This window comes from Callithrix jacchus, chromosome 5, assembly GCF_049354715.1.
Source record: "Callithrix jacchus isolate 240 chromosome 5, calJac240_pri, whole genome shotgun sequence".
Classification (NCBI taxonomy): domain Eukaryota; kingdom Metazoa; phylum Chordata; class Mammalia; order Primates; family Cebidae; genus Callithrix; species Callithrix jacchus.
The window spans coordinates 79347171-79368590 of NC_133506.1; the positions used below are offsets into that span (position 1 = coordinate 79347171).

The 21420-nt window shown below is 40.4% G+C and overlaps 1 protein-coding gene across 17 annotated transcripts in view; it reads left to right on the forward strand.

Moving 5' to 3' along the window:
* Positions 1-21420, forward strand: part of ARHGAP44 (Rho GTPase activating protein 44) — a 203310-nt gene that overhangs the window by 11943 nt on the left and 169947 nt on the right. For 2 of the 17 annotated variants that reach the window (XM_054255873.2, XM_078373066.1), the window contains exon 1: positions 18717-18941. The exons of 13 other annotated variants lie outside the window; for them this stretch is intronic. In XM_054255873.2, coding sequence (XP_054111848.2) covers positions 18837-18941 — 105 coding nt within the window. In that variant the 5' untranslated portion in view covers positions 18717-18836. Of the gene's footprint in view, positions 1-18716; positions 18942-21420 lie in introns of those variants that run through there. 2 more of the 17 variants (XM_054255871.2, XM_054255872.2) reach the window with 1 other exon arrangement.

A 21420-nucleotide genomic window follows, 5' to 3' on the forward strand; every position in this document is an offset into this window, starting at 1 on the left:
TCTGGTTCCCCCATTTTCTACACAAGTCTGAGAGCAGGTGAGTGCCTTCTTGCTGCTGGTTGCATAGTTGGTGAGGGTAGTGGTTTGAGGTCTGCTTCCAGAAATGCTGGCTCTGACACTGATCTTTTTCATCATGGTACTTTAATGACTCTACAGTAGGAAAAGAAGCATAAAAAATTAAATGTCTAATATTAATGTAATGATTAAGTAAATCCTGGTACATTTACACAGTTGTAGCTATTTGTGTTTCTATGACATTCAAAAAATGTTTAAGAGCTGAGAGACATATTTACGACAAGAAAACAGGATATCTAAGTGCATACGGGGTTAAGATTGTATAGTATTTTTAAAAATGCATAGAAAAGACTGGAAGGAAATCAGGAAAGACTGGAAGATTAAGCATAAAGTTTTATCTCTGGGTAGGATTATGAGTGATTTGATTTCTGCTGCTTATGCTTTTCTTTAACTTCCAAATTCCTTAAAATCAATTTTGTATTTTATTGAAGAGAAAAAAGCTTCCAGGACTCAAAGTAGTCAACTGTAGTCAGAATTTTCTTAGAATGATATTTTATTTTTATTTTGGGGCCCTAAAAAGTCTAAGTAGAAATATGTTGCAAGTTGCCTTGGCTCCTGCTTTTAAATGTGAGAACTCTCTTATCTTTAATGCTCTAGAAGGAACATGATGTCAGATCTCATTTTCCAGGATAAAATAGTCTCCTATTAGAAAATGATATGCTAATAGCCTTTTAGGTCTCTGCTACTAATTGTAAAGACATAACTTTCTGAGACTTGGTCTGCATGGCACTTAGCTGAAATCTACTGGTTCTCCCGTGATCAGTTAGGGTTCTCTGGGTGCAGCAGCAGAAATGGACTCTAGCTAATTTTAGCCAAAAAGGAATTTTGGGAAGGGTGGGGATGGTTAAAAAATCAAAGAGAAGAGCTGGACAGTGCAGCCTGGGAGTGACCACAGACTGTCCCTGTTGCAGGACAACAGGACAGCCTCATCAGAGGCCACTGGCAAATGGGTTGCTTCAATATTGTTTTCTGTCATTGGGTCACTCAGGTGATTCACATATGACAGTTTAGTTGGTTAAGTCTGATCTTCCCTTGGAAGCAATGAGAGAACAGGAATTCTTTTGATTGACAGTCCTCAGTGACAGCAGTGGGGAGAGGCAGAGTGCAAAAGGAAAGTCTTGCCCCAAGGACAGGGAAGGGATGATGCTGTTTAACATATCCAGTTGTTGACCGTGCTGTTTAATCAGTGACATCAAAGACCCCACCTTGATCGATTTGCCAGGATTTTACGTACTGATTTAGAATGTTTCCCGGCATTCAAAGAAGTTCATTTTTGTTTGTTTGTTTGTTTGTTTTTTGGGACGAAGTCTCCCTCTGTCACCCAGGCTGGAGTACAGTGGCGCAATCTCAGTTCACTGTAACCTCTGCCTCCCAGGTTCAGGTGATTCTTGCGCCTCAGCCTCCCAGACAGCTGGGACTACAGGCATGCACCACCATGCCTGGCTAATTTTTGTATTTTTTTGTAGAGATGGAGTCTCACTATGTTGGCCAGGGTGGTCTTGAACTCTTGACCTTAGGTGAGCTGCCTGCCTCAGCCTCCTTAAGTGCTGGAATTACAAGCATGAGCCATCATGCCTGGTCTCAAAGAAGTCCATTTTAATCTCCTACCTATCCAGTTGGCTCCTCTGAATCTATCCCTGAATTATATTTTATCTGTTTCTCCTTTTCAATTTATTTAAATTTTATTTTAGAGACGGTGTCTCACTCTGTTGCCCAGGCTGGAATGCAGTGGTGTGGTCATAGCTCACTGCATCCTCAACTTCCTGGGCTTAAGTGATCCTCCCATCTAGGCCTCTTGCTTTTTAAATTTCTGTATCTTAATTATAATCTGCTTCTCTAGCCTTGCCTTTTGCAGGGACTCCTTTCCTTTTATTCTTGCTCTGAATCTCTTCTCCCTGTGACTTCCTGCAACACAGACCAGACCATATCTTTGAATACATGGACTGAAGAATGTAATTTTCCTTCTTTTTCAAGTTTTGTTCTGTGGGGCAGGGGGGAATCCTAGCACTGTTAGAAATACTGCATACTATAAATTTATCTTAGAAATTTGCAATCTATATTCGTATTTGAGGCTCTAAGAAGTTCTGCAGTTAGGAAAACTCGTGATTGTTTGTATCTCTTGGATTGCTTTCGGTTATAATAACAGATGTCATAATTCAGAGTGGCTTAAACAATAAGGGAACTTTTATTCCGATGATAGGGCATCCAAAGATAGGAAGAGTCCGGGTGCCTTGTGATGAGGTCACTTGCTGTCTTTCTCTTCATTTTCCTTTGCTTTGCCTTCATCTGTGTTTTGGCCTTTTTCACTGTCAAAATACATTAATGGGTACTTGTGGCAATTAAGGTGATTTGATTCCATGTTCACAAACCAAAGAAGAGACAAAGGAGCAGCACAAATGGTCCTGATTATGGAATAAGAACACTTTGCTCTAGTCTAGGCCAATTTATTTAACATGTTTCCTACTGACCATTAACACATGCTGGAGAGGGGGGTTGCAGAGGGCTGATGGCACTCATGCTTCTGTCTTTGAAGCCATCACTGGCAGGGAAAGTAGGATTATGAAGACTGGCTTAGATTCATCAAGACCCCATCTGCAGTTGGAGGTAGGGGTAGCCTCCCCTAAGTCTGGAGACCTTCATGGTGAAGGGATGGATACCTGAGCAAATCAGAGTTCTCATGTGAAGGAAGGAGGAGGAAAGCATTCAAGTAAACCGTGAACACTATCCACTGTGACTTGATTTAACCCAGCCTTTTGAGCATGTGTAGTATTTCTCATGGGATACTCATTCTTCAAACTAGAGTTTGTAGGATGTGTCATGGAGATTGTTCTTCAGTGGAGTTCAGGTATTCCCCGTTAGCTTTCAACACTTTGACCTTTGATCAAACTGTTGCCTCTCCTTTCCATTTATCAAAACAGTTCTTTCAGATTCAAGAAAGAATCTGCTGGTTCACACTGAGGTATAAAACTTGGTGTACTGGGGCCGGGCATGGTTGCTTGTGCCTGTAATCCTAGCACTTTGGGAGGCTGAGGAGGGTGGATTGCCTGATCTCAGGGGTTCGAGACCAGCTTGGGCAACACGGTGAAACCCCATCTCTACTAAAATACAAAAAAAAAAAATTAGCCAGGCATGGCATTGTGCACCTGTAGTCCCATCTACTCAGGAGGCTGAGGCAGAAGAATTGCTTGAACCCCGGAGGCGGGGGTTGCAGTGAGCTGAGATTGCACCACTGCAGTCTAGCCTGGGTGACTGAGTGAGACTCTGTCTCCAAAAAAAAAAAACTTGGTGTATTGTAATATAGTTATACTTCTGCACACATCTGTCTCTGGTACTAGTCTATAAATCTCCAGCATGGTGTCTGGAATGTAGACGTAGAAGAGATTTAAGAACTGTTTATCAAATTCATTCTCAGAGTGCAGTTCGGACATCCCATGTTCCTAGCCTCTCCCCGTGATTGTTTCTTTCTTTCTGCTTCCACAGCACTCTGCTCATTTTCTTACACCACTTGTTTTTTCTTGCCTTGATTTTTAGTTGCTGTCAGTTCTGTTTTCCTTACTCAACTAGAAGCTGTGTGTCTTTGCAGGCATTGGGGTTTCCTCATCTCTGTGTCCTGACTGTGTTGTCCACAGCGCTTTGCAAATAGCAGCAGCAGATCTTTATGAAGCCTGTGAAGAAGATACTATATGTGCTGCTCTAAAAAGTGTCAAAGATGGATATTTGTATGGCTTCTAAATTGAGGTTTTCCTTGCTAAATATGTTTCTGTTTGCTTAGAGTCATAACTTCATAGTCTTCAATAACAAGAATCTAACAAGAATCTGACTTTGGCATTAGAATTATTAATAGTTCTTAGTATAGTGCCTTTATCTCCAAAGCATTCTCAAGCCATACCTATGAATATGCTAAGAGGAGTGTGTAAGACACGGTAGCTTATTGAGTACAGATGTCCTTCATTGAACAGGTATTTGTGGACTGCTGAACTGTCCCAGCTTGGGTCTCTGCAAAGGGGATACTGAAAATAACATGCAGCATGTTTTTGAGGGAGTGCTCTTAGCATCAGTACCTGTGGTAGGGAGTGAAAGGAAGCAGGACTAGGCAGAGGGAGTTGAGCTGTGATACAGTCTCCACAGAGGTCTCAACTGGTTCCATGTTAGGGGTGAGTTCACAGTTATCCTGAGTTGGGAAGAAGGGAACTGAAGCTTTTTACCTCTTCATTGATTAGTTATTGCATGTAGGCTTCCCTTGAAAGGTGGCGTGACCTTCAGCAGAGGCAGTGGCAAAGGGCAGATGGCCAAGGGTGGTCATCTGACAGTGTTTCTACCTAGCATTGGGGGAATAAGTCCTTCATTCCTGTAGGGGAATCTGGTGTCCACTCTATCTTCTATGTTCTGAGTCCTCTGATAGAATTATGAGGGTGGTTAGAAAGCAATTAAATAAGCCATTAAAATAGAGGTGATATCTTTGGTGGTAGATGAGGTATTCATGGCATGATGAATATAATTGAGTTTGGCTATAGTAGGGGGTTGGAAGAAAGTTCTAGAACTGAGACCTGAAGGAAGAAGTGTGTTAGCAGGCTAAGGAAAGTGGGAATGGCAGGTGTGATTGCCAAGGGATATAGAGTGTGGCTCTTTCAAAAAAGTAAAATAAGTTATTTATGTTTGGAATATCACTGGGAGTTGGGGTGAGGCTTGCAAAGAGGATGACCATCTCATGTATTATACAAACTGTGACCATTTCGGAGAGTGATTGTGTAATAATGCTGGAGACAGCAGGTGAAAACCTGGGCAAATTGTATGGTCACCCTACTTATAAGACATGATTATGCAGATTTGGATTCCATATGAGAACCAATGGTAAATTACTGAGTGGCCATTTGACCTCTCTCCATAGTTTTTGGTTATGAATATGGATTCTGATGTCAGACTCCCATAGACGCATATTTTGCTCTATCACTTACTAGTTATAAAACCATACACAAGACAAAGAGGTTTAATTGACTCACAGTTTCACATGGTTGGGGAGGCCTCACAATCATGGCAGAAGGCAAAGGAGAAGCAGAGGCACATCTTACATGGCAGCAGGCAAGAGAGTATGTGCGGGGAGCTCCTCTTTGTAAAAGCCTATATGGTTTTGTCAGCCTCAATTTTCTTATCTGTAAAGTGCAGTTAACAATAATTCTATCTTATGTTCAAAGATAAACTCAGGCACATTTAAATTTTCATGACTTTATTTGAGCATTTAGGGTTTCATGAATTGGGTAGCACCAGACCACCAGTGGTTCAGGGGTTTATTGAGGTGGGTAAGGGGGAAACTTACAAGGTGTCATGGAAGCAAAACAAAAAATACTTGTTTGAAGTGGAAAGTCTGGTTAGAGGTAAGTTAGTTAGAGGTAAGTTTCTGTTTCTTGCTTGGTAAAGTTGGAGGTTAGTTGATGTTTCTTGCTTGGTAAAGTTAGAGGTTAGTTGATGGTTTCAGATTGGTTAAGCTTAAGTTTCATTGTGCAGTTTATAACTGGGTTGAGTTTCAGTTTGCTTACATAGGAACCCAAGGCATGGGAGCCACGTTGTCTCAGCCTAATAGCCTCCTAATTAATTTTATTGACGTTTGTATGCATGAATACACATAAACTGGAGTTGAAGCATGGAATCAGAGCAGTGCTGAGCAGAGAGGAGGGCTGAGGAATAGTTCCTGGGACAGAGTAAGTCCTCAGTGACTGTGATTGGCCATTGTTATTATTTTAAATGGGAATAGCAAGGTCAGACTTGGGTTTTAGGGCGATTACTCAACAGAGGGGAGAACCAGATGTAGGGGATGTATTAGTCTGTTCTCACACTGTTAATAAACACATACCTGAGACTGGGTAATTTATAAAGGAAAGAGGTTTAATTAACTCACAGTCCCGCATGGCTGGGGAGGCCTCACAATCATGGCAGAAGGCAAAGGAGAAGCAAAGACATGTCTTACATGATGGCAGGCAAGAGAGTTTGTGCAGGGAAACTATCCTTTATAAAACCATTATCTCATGAGACTTTTTTACTGTCACAAGCACAGCATGGGAAAGACCCATCTGCATAATTCAATTACTTCCCACCAGGACCCTCCCACAACATGTGGGAATTATGGGAGCTATAATTCAAGATGAGATTTGAGTGTGGACACAGACAAGCCATATTATTCTACCCCTGGCCCCTCCCAAATCTCACATCCTCACGTAAAACCAACCACGCCTTCCCAACAGCCCGGCAAAGTCTTAACTCATTTTAGCATTAACTCAAAAGTCCACAGTCCAAAGTCTCATCTGAGACAGGGCAAGTCTCTTCCACCTATGAATCTCTAAAATAAAAAATAAGTTAGTTACTTCCTAGATACAATGGTTACAACGGGGGTATAGGCATTGGGTAAATATACCCATTCCAAATGGGAAAAATTGACAAAGACAAAAAGGCTACAGGTGTCATGTAAGTCTGAAATCCAATAGGGCAGTTATTAAACCTTAAAGTTCCAAAATAATTTTCTTTGACTCTGTGCCTCACAATCAGGGCATACTGATGCAAGAGGTGGGCTCCCACAGCTTTGGGCAGCTCCACCCATGTGGGTTTGCAGGTTACAGTCCTGCTTCTGGCTGTTTTCACTGGCTGGCATTGAGTGTCTGCAACTTTTCCAGGCATATAGTACAAGTGGTCAGTGGATCTACCATTCTCGGTTCTGGAGGATGGTGGCTTTCTTCTCACAGCTCCAATAGGCAGTGCCCCAGTGGGCACTCTTGTGTGGGGGTTCCAACCCCACATTTCCCTTCCATACTGCCCTAGCAGAAATTCTCTATGAAGGCCCCATCACTGCAGCAAACTTCTGCCTGAACATCTAGGCATTTCCATATATCCTCTGAAATCTAGGAGGAGGTTTTCAAACCTCAATTCTTGATTTCTGTGCACTTGCAGGTTCAATACCATGTGGAGGTTGCTGAGGAATGGGGCTTGCACTCTGAAGCCACAGCCCAAGCTGTACATTGGCCCCTTTTAACCATGGCTGGGATGTAGGGAACCAAGTCCCAAGACTGTACCAAGCTGTAAGAACCTGAGTCCAGCTCACAAAACCTTTTTTTTCTCCTAGGCCTCCATGCCTGTGATGGGAGGAGCTACCTTGAATACCTCTGATATATGCTGTAGAAATTTTCCCCAAGCCAAATGTCTTGGTGATTAACATTTGGCTCCTTGTTATTTATGCTAATTTCTGCAGCCGGCTTGAATTTCTTCTCAGAAAATGTGTTTTTCTTTTCTAGTGCATCATCAGACTGCAAATTTTTGAAACTTTATGATCTGCTTCCTTTTTAAACATAAGTTTCAATTCCAAACCATGTCTTTGTGAATATATGAAACTGAATGCTTTTAAGAGCACCCAAGTTACCTCTTGCTTTGCTGCTTAGAAATTTATTCTGCCAGTTGCACCAAATCATCTCCTCAAGTTCAGAGTTTCACAAATCTCTAGGGCAGGGGCAAAATGCTGTGAGTCTCTTTGCTAAAACATAAAATATGAGTCACCTTTATTCCAGTTCTCAACAAGTTCTGCATCTCCATCTGAGATGGACAGCATATGGTCAAAGCCATTCAACAAGTCTCTAGGAAGTTCCAAACTTTCCCACATCTTCCTGTCCTCTTCTGAGCCCTCCAGACTGTTCCAGCTCTGCTTTTTACCCAGTTCCAAAGTCACTTCCACATTTTCAGGTATCTTTACAACAGCACCCCACTCCTGGTACCAATTTACTATATTAATCTGTTCTCATGCTGCTAATAAAAACATATCCAAAGGAAAGAGGTTTCAATGACTCACACTTCCACATGGCTGGGGAGGCCTCATAATCATGACGGAAGGTAAAGGAGAAGCAAAGGTGTGGCTTACATGACAGCAGGCAAGGAAGCATGTGCAGGGGAAATCCCCTTTATAAAACCATCAGATCTCATTCACGATCTCATTCACGAGACTTATTCACGATCACAAGAACAGCATGGGAAAGACCCCTCCCATGCATGATTCAATTACCTCCCATTGAGTTTCTCCCATGACACATGGGAATTATGGGAGCTACAATTTAAGATCAGATTTGGGTGGGGACACAGCCAAACCATATCATGGGAGAAGACTGGTGCCAAAGTGACTAGGTAGGATGTGATACTATCAACCAGGAGACTAGTTAGGCAGTCAAAGTGAGATAATGGTAAAAGTGAAATAATCTGATCCAGGTGACCATTTGTGGCTCTGAAGAAAGGAACCATGGAAGGGTCTCATCTCAGAGATAAAGGCCATGGTGGAACTTCAGGGAGCAGCAGGAGATAAAACTGCTGCTGGGGTTGGTGCTTTGGCAAAGGGTGCTTGTGCCAGTCACTGAGAAGAAGCCTGTGAGAAATGCAAGGGGAGAAGCCCAAAAAGGCAGGTGAGGTAAGCGGCTGGAGCTTGGGAGGGAGATCTAGGGGATGGTAGGGAGCAATCATCAACAGGTGGGTGTATTTGAATCAGGGCAGTGCTGAGCAGAGAGGAGGGCTGAAGAATGGCCTGTGGGGGCATTAGAAAATACTAGGTGTTGTGGAAGTAAAGGGAAAATACTGGTAGCTCCCTTTTAGCTTAGAGTGTTACCCATAAGGGAAATCCTTGTTTGACCCACTATGTTAGTTTCCCAGAACTGCCATACAAATCACCACAAACTGGGTTACTTAACAGAAGTTTAATGTTGCACAGTTCTGCAGGATAGAAATTTGAAATCAAGGTGTCAGCAAGGCTGTGCTCTCTCTGAAGAATCTAGGGGAGAATCTCTTCCATGCTTTATTGTGATAAGAAATATCTTGTCTTGGTTTCCTGTTTCTGGCACAAAGCTTCAAACATCTCTGGGATAGCTTCAGTGGTAGGAGTGTCTTTATTAGGAGAATGAGATGACTCATAATGGGGGGATAGAAAGCTTGAGGATGAGGACTGGTCACCAGAAAGAACAACCGTGTGACTAATGGGTTAGGACTTTGAGCCACCCCAACTTCTGGGGAGGGGAGAAATGGAAATCGAGCTCAGTCCTGTGATCAGTGACTTAATCAATCATGCATATGGGCTGAGCTCTCTGGACACTGAAGCTCAGTGGGGCTTTCCAGTTGGCGAGAGTACATTGATGTGCTAGGAGGGTGATGTACCTGGAATCCCATGAGCAATCCCCCTCCACTGCACCCAGATCTTTCCCTGTCTACGTATCTCTTTCACTTGGCTGTTCTTCACTTGTATCATATACAGTTGATCCTTGAACAAGGCAGGAATTAGGGAGACCAACCCCCTGTGCAGTCCAAAATCCAGGTGTAACTTTTGATTCCCCCAAAATTTAACTACCAGTATCCTCTGGTTGACTGGAAGTGTTAATCAGCTAGCCCATATTTTATATATTATATGTATTATATACTGTATTTGTACAATAAAGTAATCTAGAGGAGAGACAATGTTACTGAGAAGATCATAAGAAAGAGAAAATATATTTACCATTCACCAAGTGGAAGTGGATCATCATAATGGTCTTCCTTCTTGTCTTCATGTTGAGTAGACTGAGAAGGAGAAGGAAGAGGATGGGTTGGTCTTGCAGTCTCAGGAGTGGCAGAGGCAGAAGAGGTGGGGAGGTGGAAGAGGAGGCAGGACAGGCAGGCAGGTGTAACTTTTTTGTTTTGAGATGGAGTTTTGCTTGTTGCCCAGGCTGGAGTGCAATGGCGCGATCTCCGCTCACTGCAACCTCTGTCTCCTCGGTTTAAGTGATTCTCCAGCCTCAGTCTCCCAAGTAGTGGGGATTACAGGTGCTCACCACCATGCCTGGCTAATTTTTATACTTTTAGTAGAGATGGGGTTTTGCCATGTTGGCCAGGATGGTCTCGATCTCTTGACCTCATGATCTGCCTGCCTCAGCCTCCTAAAGTGCTGGGATTACAGACGTGATCCACCATGCCCGGCTGTTTGGTGTAACTTTTGGTGTAACTTTTTTGGAAAAAGGCTGTGTATAAGTGGAGCTGCACAGTTCTAGCCTGTGTTGTTCAAAGGTCAACTGTATATACATCTGAAATGGGGCAGTTTTGTGAAATATTCTGTCCTTACTGGGTCTGTGTTAAGTCTAGATAATTAGTGTCAGCATTGAATAAAATTTTAGGACACCCAGTTGATGTCAGATAATAGTATGGGAACAGACATACCTTTCATTTAGTTTCCAGTGTTGGCAGCAATCCTTAGTTTTCTTTGGCTTATAGGCACATTCCTTCAATATCTGCCCCTGTCATCATGCATGTTCTCCCTGTATGTCTTTATGTCCCTTCTTCTCCTCTTAAAAGGACATATATCGGATTAAGGGTCTACCTTACCCTCAGTACAACCTTCTCCTAACTAATTACAACCTTCTCCTAATTTCTATTAAGAGAAATAATTTCTGTATGGGGGGTAAATGGGTTCACAGACACACGTGGTTAACATGTTCACAAATGCGTAGATCTCTAGAAGAAAATAAAACATTGTGGACAGTGCCTCTAGATGACTGGGGCACAGGGAAGAGAAGCAGACTGCGTTTCTCACTGAATATGTGTGCTACTTTCAGCTCTTTTCTTAAACGAGTTACTCTTCTAACTGACCTTACTTTGGCATTTTGAAATACTTTATTTCCCTTAAAACTTGGAAAATCACAGTCATACGGTGTTCTATAAAAAAAGTCTCTGCTTATCCAGAGTATTGCCTTTATTGATCTACTCACTCAGCAGTGGCAGGTCCCAGGCAAACTTGCTAGGGCCCTGGGGTAATGGACCTTGGTTTACCTACCTCCTTTACTTTTCACTGTTGGCCAGTGCTCCAGTCAGGCCAGGCTCCTCCGGGCTGCTTTGCACCATCCTGCCCACGATGCATTTTATGTTATGAATTTGCTTTGCATGCTCTGTCTCTAATCTGTTTCCCTGGGCGGGGGTGGGAGAGGGTGAGGAGAGCCGGGAAGGAAATTGAACAGTTTTCTCACAACAATCTGGCCCTATTGGTCAACCACGATTCAAGAATATTTATCACTTTAAGATGTGTGAAAAGCAAAGGAGGTTATTTTAAGAAAGATAAAGAGAAAGAACAAATCAAAAGTAAAAATAAGGAGAGAGCAGGAGATAAGGAAGAGAGAAAAATGAGAGGAGTACCTCAATGGAGGAGTGTGCTAGGTAGACACGAAAAATTAAAACCACTGAAGTATTTGTTATATGTAATGTGGGAGTGCAATATATGTCTGCTTGTCTATATGCACATAAAGATGCATATATGCATAAGAATACATATATTTCTATCTACATAAGAGCTTTATTGTCTTTCAGTCTTCTATTCAATTAAAGACTTAATCTGGCCAGGCTCAGTGGATCACACCTATAATCCCAGCACTTTGGGAGCCCAAGGCGGGTGCATCACCCGAGATCAGGAGTTTGAGACCAGCCTGGCCAACATGGCAAAACCCCATCTCTACTAAAAGTACAAAAAAAAATTAGCTGGGCATGGGGGCGGGTGCCTGTAATCCCAGCTACTCAGGAGGCTGAGGTGGGAGAATCACTTGAACCTGGGAGGCAGAGGTTGCAGTGAGCTGAGATTGCACCACTACACCCTAGTCTGGGCAACAAGGGCAAGACTCTGTCTCAAAAAAAAAAAAAAAAAAAATTCATCTATATCTGCTCCAGGTACAGAAAAGGTACAAAAACTAGTTTGGGAGATGGATATACAATGACTGGAATGGTTGTGTGACTTGGTGTGTCCCCCATCACACAAGCAGAGTGTATCTTTCAGCCTCTAATACATTCTTCTTGGTTGGTGGAGGCATGTTTACATGCATGTATACAAGCATACATATTGTACCCCATATTACCTGTAACCATGTGGGCAAATTATTCCCAGACTGCTGCAGGCTGGCATTTCTCCCGGCCCCCAGTGAGTGCCAGTGTGGAACTGAGACACACTTACTCCAGCTCTCTGCCATTGTGACTCAACCCCTTCGACCTCTCCTTTCTTGGTGTTATATTTTGGGATTTCATCTAAATATTCAGAAGAGCTGTCCCTTTCTTTCTTTCAGGGTTATCGATTATGTTTTATCTTCTTATTGCTGACTGAAAGCTTCATTGTCTACGACAGTGTTTGTCAGGCATTCTTAATCCATGCCCCATTTTGATAACCCTGAGATGTCTATGCTCTTCTCTTTAGGGTCTTTCAGACTCTGATATATTCTCCTTGGGTGGTGGGGGGGCATGCCAGGTCACACACCCTTTCCTATTACTGTGCAGCCATCTCTCAAATTTTTTTTTTGAGACAACGTCTCACACTTTCACCTAGGCTGGAGTACAGTGGCACGATCTCGGCTCACTGCAACCTTTGCCTCCTAGGTTCAAGCAGTTCTCCTTGTCTCAGCCTCCCGAGTAGCTAGGATTTAAAGGCGCCCGCCACTACGCCCGGCTGATTTTTGTATTTTTCATAGAGATGGGGTTTCACCATGTTAGCCAGGCTGGTCTTGAACTCCTGACCTTGGGTGATCCACCTGCCTCAGCCTCCCAAGGTTCTGGGATTACAGGCATGAACCATTGCTCTGGGCCCCAAGCTTGTTTGTGTAAATTTTCTGTACCTGGAGCAGATATAGATGAATTCTTTACTTGAATAGAGGCCACAGTGAAAAACAAGGAAGTTCATATATAGATAGGAATATATGTATGTGTATGCATATGTATGTATATATGCATATTTATGTGCACATAGACAAGCATACTATATATTGCACCCCCACATTATGTATAACAAATACTTTTAATGGTTTTCATTTTTCATGTCTACCTGACATATTCCTCCACTGGGTACTCCTTGTTTTTCTCTATTGCTTATCTCCTGCTCTCTCCTTGTTTTTACTTTCGATTTACCTTTCTGAAAAAAAAAAAAAAAAAAACAACCAAAAACCCTTCTCTACTTTTCACACATCTTAAAGTGGTAAATATTATGGAATCATGGTTGACCAATAGGGTCAGAGTACTGTGAGGAAACGATTCAATTTCTTTCCCGACTCTCCTCACCCTCTCCCACCCCCATTCAGGGCATTAGAAACCCTGGTTAGATTTCCTTTGAACCTCCTCCACCACCTGCTTTTACTTCTTTCTCCTGGCTTTAGAGAAGTGAGGACAAAAGGACTCTGCTGCAAGTTGTTCTTTTGATTTTTTTTAAAAAAGATTCTTGTCCTGTCTTTTCTGATTCTCCAGAGTCTCCTGGGATTTTGTAGAACAAAATAGAAGAGGGAGGAGAAGCAGGGTTCCCCTAAAGGTTATCCTGTAGGCATTTAGAATGTGCAGTCTCATACATGGGGTGTCTATTGTATTTCCTTGCAAACATTCCCCCCGTACTTATTCTGTGAGGGAAATAAGCAGTTTCCCCTCATTGCCAATAAAAGTGTATTGTGTTCAATACTAGGAGAAATACAGAAATAGTCTTGGTGGGGTAGAAAAGGTTGGAAGCATGAACAATGCAATGTAGCATGTAACAAAGAAGTAAAGACTAAAAGATCAGAAGGATTTTGAGTGGGAGAACGAAATGATCCCTGAAGACAGTGATAGATTTTTAAACTCTTATCAAATTAGAGCCCCCATGACTCCGTTTTATAGGAGAGTGAACCCGTTAGGAGAAGATAAGAAATTTACCCCAAATCAAAGCAAGTAAATGGCAGACTAGAACCCGGTTGAATCTAGGCACTGCCCAGGTCCCAAACTGGCCACTGGGTGGTGTGTATATAGCTCAGATACCAACAACATGTCGAGAATTGAAAACTCTCTTTCCTCTCCTTTTATTGCTTGAGAAGCTTCATGGAGGAGGTGGAACTTGAAAGTGAGCCTTTAAGAATAGTTCAGAGTTAAATAAGGAGATGAGCAGGCAGTCTGTAGGAAGAGAACCAAGTACAGAGAGTTGGGAATAGATGTTGTGTTTCACAGTCACTGGACAGATGGAACTATTTAGAAGAAAGTTGGTATTGTGGAGGTTGGTGGAAGGTCAAATACTGGGTCAGTCTCCTCCTCCCAGACCACAGGAGTTGAGATGTGGTCTATGAGGCAGTGGGAGTTACTGAACGCAGTTGAAAGGGGAAGTGAGATTACAGGCATGGTTGATTTGGAACAGTACCTTAGTTGCAGTATGCAGGGTGGATTGAAGGAAGCCAACAAAGAAAATGTCAAGTAGAAGGCAGATCTGTTTGAGCCTCTTGGTTTTTAGGCATATTTGGGTAGTGAGAAATGGTTCTCTCTGTTCCTGAGTGCTCTTCTTTTATTCATCTCAAAGCTATGAGCTTGAGCTTGAGCAAAGAAGGTGACTTTCCCCAGTTGAGAAGGTATAAAACTAACCATACACCCCCCTGCTAAAACTGCCACACACACATTTAGGACAAAATCGGTGGACACTTAAATTGAGTGGAATGTTATGAGGAATTATTTTAGGGTAGGATAAGTCATAAATCTTAAATATGATAAAAAGGATGAAAATTGGAAGGGAGCTTTATTTAAGCTGTCATTATTTTCAGATAAGATTGTTTATTTATGTGAACTAAAAATTATTGCAAATGAATACTTAGAATTATTAAGAGTTTAGCAAGTTTGCTCGATTCAAAAGAAAGGTGGAATGTATTTATTAATATGTCAGATACAGTGGACTTCAGACCAAGGAAAATTACAGAGGTAAAGAAAGACATTACATACTGATAAAAGAGTTAGTTTACCAGAAAGACACAATAATCCTACATGTGCATGCACCTGTGAACAGAGGCTCAAAATACATGAAGAAAAAAGTGATAGAACCAAAGGGACAAGTAGAGAAATCCAGTTATCGGTGAGGACTTTGACACTCCTCTCTTAGTTATTGATAGATTTTGTTCAGAGAAAATTAGCAAGGACTGTAAACCAACTGGATCTAATTGGCATTTATAGAATGCTTCACTCAACAATAAGGTATACAGAGGATGCATATTCTTTTCTAATGCTCATGGAACATTGACCAAGATTGACCATATCCTTAGTCATAAAATAAATTTTAACAGATTTTAAAATGTGAACTCATACAGAGTATGTTTTCTGCCATGATGGATTTCAACTAGAAATCCGTAACAGAAAGATGACTGGGAAACCCCAAATGTTAGATAATGTAATCCATAGGTCAAAAGAAGAAGATTTATGGGAAATTAAAATTTAGAACTGAATGAAAATGAAAATAAAACATATCAAAATTTGTGAGGTTTAGCTAAGGACTGGAGGGAATTTAATAGCATTAAATGCTTACATTAGAAAAGAAGAATGGAGACCCCATTTACCCTGTGATTATTATGCATTGCATGCCTTTGTCAGTAAACCTCATGTAGCACATAGGTATATATACCTACTGTGTACCCACAAAAGTTAAAAAGTGAAAGAAGAATGGTCTGAAATCAATAATATAAGCTTCTAGCTTAAGAAACTAGAAAAGGAGGAACAAAATAAACCCAAATCAAGCCGAATGAAAGACGTAATAAAGAGGTGGATAGAAATCACTGAAGTAGAAAACAGGAAAAACAGAATAAATGAAAACCAAAGCTGATGTTCTGAAAAGATCAATAAGGTTGATCTGGCCAGACTGACTAAGGAAAAATAAAAGCGAAGACCCAAGTTACTAATATCAGGAATAAACGAGGGGCTATCACTACAGACCTGGCAAGTTGTTTAAAGGATTAAAAAATACGACACACCATTCTGCATATAAATTGGACAATTTGAGTAAAATATACCAACTCCTTGAAAGCCACAAATTACCAAAAGTCACCAAAGAAGAGATAATTTATCTTGAAAAGTGGAGATAATTGAAATAGTCTGATTACTATAAATAAATAGAGTTCTTTTTGAAAACAAAACTCTAGGGCCAGGTATTGTCACTGACAAATTATACCAAACATTTGAAAGAATAGCACAATCTCTTTCAGAAAATAGAAGAGAGAATTCTTTGCACCTATTTTGTGAGGTCTTTATTACACTGATAATGAACATAAATGTAAAAAATATTCACAAATCAAATGCAGCAATATGCAAAGAATATAAAACATTATGACCAAGTGAGGTTTATCCCAGTACTGTCTGGTTGGGCCAACATTCACAAATCACTGTAATTTCCCATTTTAAATGACTCAGCTGGTTCAGCCAAACAAATGACAAAATTCAAAATTCATTCATAAGCCCCTTTACCAAACTAGAATCATTATCAAACTAGAATTATAGGTGCATCTGGGAAAAAACAAACAAAAAACAACCCTACGACTCATCATATTTAATGGTAAAAAAGTGAACACTTTTCCCCTAAGACTGAAATCAAGGTGGGGATGTTCTCTTTCATTTCTTCTACTTAACCTTGTAGTGGTGATCCTAATCAGTGCAATAAGGCAAGAAAAATAAATAAAATACACACAGATTGAAAAAGAATAAACCTGCCCCTATTTGTAGGTGATGTGATCAACTGTGTATAAAATACTGAGAAATCTATGAAAAATCTCCTAGAACTAATAACAATTTATGAAAGTCTCAAGCTACAGAAATGTCCAAATGCTACTTATATTTCTATATACCTGCAGTGAACAATTTAGAAAACAATATTTAGATAAGTAGCAAAATATGTGCAGGATCCATATGCTAAAAACTGCAAAACACTGTTGAAAGACATCTAAAAAGACTTTTAAGTGCAGACATAGCATATTCAAGATGGTAAGATTCAATCTGATTACATTGTCATTTCCTTCCATATTGATCTATAGGTTTAGTGCAATTCCAATCAGAATTTCAGCAGGTATTTTTGTAGGTATAGACAAGTGACTCTGAAATTTGCATGGATAGGCAAAGGAACTAGAGTAGCCAAAAGAATCTTGAAGAAGAACAGAGTAGGAAGGATCACACTATCCAGTGTTGATTACTGTAACTCTACTAGGAACACAACGCAACGTGGTATTGACAAATACATATACATTTAGATCCAACTCAACAGACTCCAGAATAAAACCTACACAGATAAGGTCGATGGATTTTGAACACAGATGTTTAAGCAGTTCATTGGAGAATGGATTTTCCATAACTTAGATCATATATCATGCACTGTTTTGTGTCTGGCTTTTTCTCAATGTATTATTTTTGAGATTCGTACATGTTGCATATATCAGTAGACTTTTTTTTTGTTTTTGTAAGTATTTTGTTGCTCAAATATGCCATAATTTGTTTATCCATTCACCTATTGGTGGACATTTGAATTATTTCCAATTTTTGACTTTTTTGAGAAACATATGCTATCAACATGATTGAAGAAGTCTTTGTGAATTGTGTTTTTATTTCTTTGGATAAGTACCTGGGAGTATAATTGCTGGATCAATTTTGTGAGAAACCACCAAACAGTTTCCCAAGTATTTATATCATCCAGTACTCTCACCAGTTATATCCAGTTACTTCATACCCTTGTCAGTATTTGATATTGTCTTTTAAAAAAAATTTTGTTGCCACTTCATTAGCTGTGTTGTAGTAGTTGATCATGGCTTTAACTTGTACTTCTCCAACAGGTAATGATGTTAAACATCTTTTCATGAGTTTATGGGACATTCAGGTGTCTTCTTTTGTGAAATCCTGTTCAATTCTTTGTTTATACCAAAAATGGATTTTTCATTTCTGTTTTGATTCATATGAGTTCTTTACATATGTTGGATATAAGTCATTTGCTGGTTGTATTATTACCAATGCTATGCCCTCATTGTTGCCTGCCTTTTCATTTTCTTGATGTCCTTATGAACAGACTTTTTAATTTTGACAAAGTCCAAGTTATCATTTTTTAATGGTTAATAGTTTTCGTATCCTGTAGAAGAAATCGTTGCCTATGCCATAGAAGGAGCTATTCTACATTTTCATTTGAAGGCTTTATTAATTTACATTTAGATCCATAATCCACTTCAAATAAGTATTTGAATATGTTGTAACTTAGGAGTCAATTTCATCTTTTTTTTTCCCCCAGTTGAATATTCAATTTATCCAGCACCATTTATTCCACCTTGTATTGCAGTAGAGTCTGTCACAAATCAGTTGACAATATAATATATTTAGGTCTGTTTCCAGACTGTATTTGTAGTTTATTCATCTTTAAAATTTTTTTCTTAATTGATAAATAATAATTGTACACATTCGCGGGGTACTTTGTGATGTTTTGATACATGTAATACCCACATTTTAAATGTTTTTAATATTTTTTGTAACTAGGATTTAATAACACAGTTTTAAAAACTTCAGCTAAAAAAGTGAAAAAGAAAAAAAATTACTAGTTATGATAGGTGGAGAGTACTGAATTCCAGGTTCAAGTAAAATTAAGGTTAAGTTATATTTATAGGTTATGACCTGGAAAATGGAGTTGGTAAACTACTGTGATGTCTGAACTGTGTTCCTGGCACTATCGTGGGAATATAAAAATGAATAAGATGGATCTTGTCCTTGAGGGACATACGGATGAGTGAGAGATAGACCATATAGTAAGTCTGTGTTCCCTCAACACCACATGGATACCTTCACTACAGTAAGGCACTACAGTGTCTTGAATAATGTGATTGCAGGTTTCAAGAAGATGTGGCCACCAAACAGTCAGATTTAAAAGATGGAGCTTGGAAGAGAAGATTGAGTGATGGAAATATTATGTTATCCCAGTGTGATTGTTATAGAAGACATGAGAAAATGGGAATCTGGGAAGAAGAATGTTTCTTTCACTTGTGCAGGCAGAGGCTTTGAAGACCATATCTAACACCCTGAAAAATGGGCAAATGTCTCTTGGCTTTTTGGAAGAGAAAGAAGTTATAAAGGTATTGACTGTGGTTAACTGCCCTAATCATCATGCTTTTCCAAATATGCCCCGTATGGGAAGATGTTTGGCACTGATGACAATCTCACTGATTTGGAGAATTGATCATCTATTTGAACAAACAGCTGAGTCAGAAGTGACACTGTAGACTAGCAGAAGGCACTGGCCAAATCTGACTGAAATCAAGACAGGGCAGTTGTGCAACTCAGCAAGGATTAAAGACAAAAGCAAAAATGTGGGCATGGGGATGAGTAAGGGATGTGTTGTCTTCAGGTGTTTCCATTTACCTGGATATCAATGATAGAAAACAATGTTAACAGTAAAACTGAAGTTTTTAGCCGGGCGTGGTGGTGCATGCCCGTAGTCCTAGCTACTTGGGAGGCTGAGGCAGAAGAATCGCTTGAATGTGGGAGGTGGAGGTTGCAGTGAGCCGAGATTGCACCACTGCACTCCAGCCTGGGTGCTGAAGTGAGACTCTGTCTCAAAACAAAAACAAAAACAAAAACTGAAGTTTTGAGATTGGATTATTGCAGTTTTTGTTTCAAACCTGGTCAGAAGATTATTCACAAAATAAAAAAGTTCTAAATGTGCTTTGAGACTTGCAATTTACATGGCTTCATATATACAACTATTTCAGCTTTGATATATTTAAGGCAAACAAGATTCATTTTACTATACATTGTACAATGTTAGAATACCAGTCTTGTTACTGTATGAATTACGGAAGTTGGATGGACTGCATGGGTGGGGCAGATGGCTTTCCTTGGCCTACCAGCAGCTATAGAGCCATTGCGGTGACTGAGCATTGATTTCAAGCTTTGATCCTAAAACACCAACTAGAGAAAACAGAAAAGCAAAAGATAGGAAGCAGAGCATTATGTTTCTTTCCTTTTGGATGTTTTCCGAACAATGTGAATTACAGTTTTTAAAATTTTACTTGCACAATGTTGCTTATTAAAAAACAAAACAAAACAAAACATCAGCCAGGCCCAGTGGCTCACACCTGTAATCCTAGCACTTTGGAAGGCCGAGGTGGGCGCAATTTCTGAGCTCAGGAGTTTGCAGTCAGCCTGCGCAACACAGTGGAACCCTGTCTCTACTAAAATACACAAAATTAGCTGGGCATGGCGGTGTACACCTGTAGTCCCAGCTACTTGAACCCAGGAGGTGGAGATTGCAGTGAGCAGAGATCGTGCCACTGCACTCCAGCCTGGGCTATGGAACGAGACTCTCTCTCGAACAGACAAGCAAAATCTCAGCTTTGTATTATAGATCAACTGACTATAGGGAAAGTAGCCTAGTTATTGCTTTGATTTTGATTGGCATCTTCCAGGATCATTCTGACAGTACCCTTAGAATATTTATAAACTACATTACCAACTTATATATAAACACCTGTAGTCCTGCAGTGACCTTGGGATTTTGTTAGCTCTAGGTGCCAATTCCAGTTGATTGATACTTTGTTGAGGCACTAACTTCCAAGTATTTAGAGGCTGAGCCTGGATTTGGTCAAGGAGAGCTACAATAAATAAGGGGTTGGCAAACTTTTCTGTACAGGGCCAGACAGTAAATATTTTAGGCTTTGTGGGAACTACCCTGCTATTCTAGTGAATAAACAGTCATAGACAGTATATAAATGACTGAGCCTTGCTGTGTTCTAGTAAAACGAGTTATAATCATGGAAATTTGAGTTCCATGTAATTTTCATTTGTCACAGAATATTTTTCTTCTTTTGATTTTTTCCCCCAGTTATTTAAAAATGCAAAAATTATTCTTGTGGACCATACAAATCCAGGCGATGGGCAGAATTTGGTGTGTAGGTTATAGTTGGCTGATCCTTGTAATGGATTGTCACTGGTTGCCCTTGGCTTGGGAGGAAGAGTGATAGCTTTCCTGCTGTTTACCTGGGTTAAAGCCCTAATACCTCAGGGAGTTTAATACCAAGAAGTCTATGAAGCATAAATAAGGCCATACTCTGTTTAATAAAGCATTACTGTTAATTATTTACAGAAAGAAACCATAGTCTAGAATGCAAGCCATTTGCAAACTGGGATAGAATTGTTTCATCACTTTAAGCCTTGAGTGGAAGTGATGAGAGCCCAACAGAAAACAGTTGTGTGCATCCACAGAGCCAGGAAGAACATATGTTCAATGGCGAAGTGTTGGTTCTCCTGGCTGCCCTCCTTGCCTGGCTACTACGCTGCCCTCCCCTTCCCAATGCACACATCTGACTCTGAGACTGGAGTTAGGTAATTAGATGTTAAGTCTATAAAAGGGGCAGTTGATCTTAAAGCCAGCAAGAGGTGTTGCACAGCTTGTGTTCTGTTTAAGTATTAAGATGGGGTGGTCCTGGGACCTCTCTCCATGTCTGATGCACTGTGCAGATAGATTTTGCTTTCTTTCTATCTTCTTTCATCTGCAGAGGCCTGTAACTCAGAAATTGGCCTTGGTAAAATGTGCAACTTAGTGTTGACTCTATA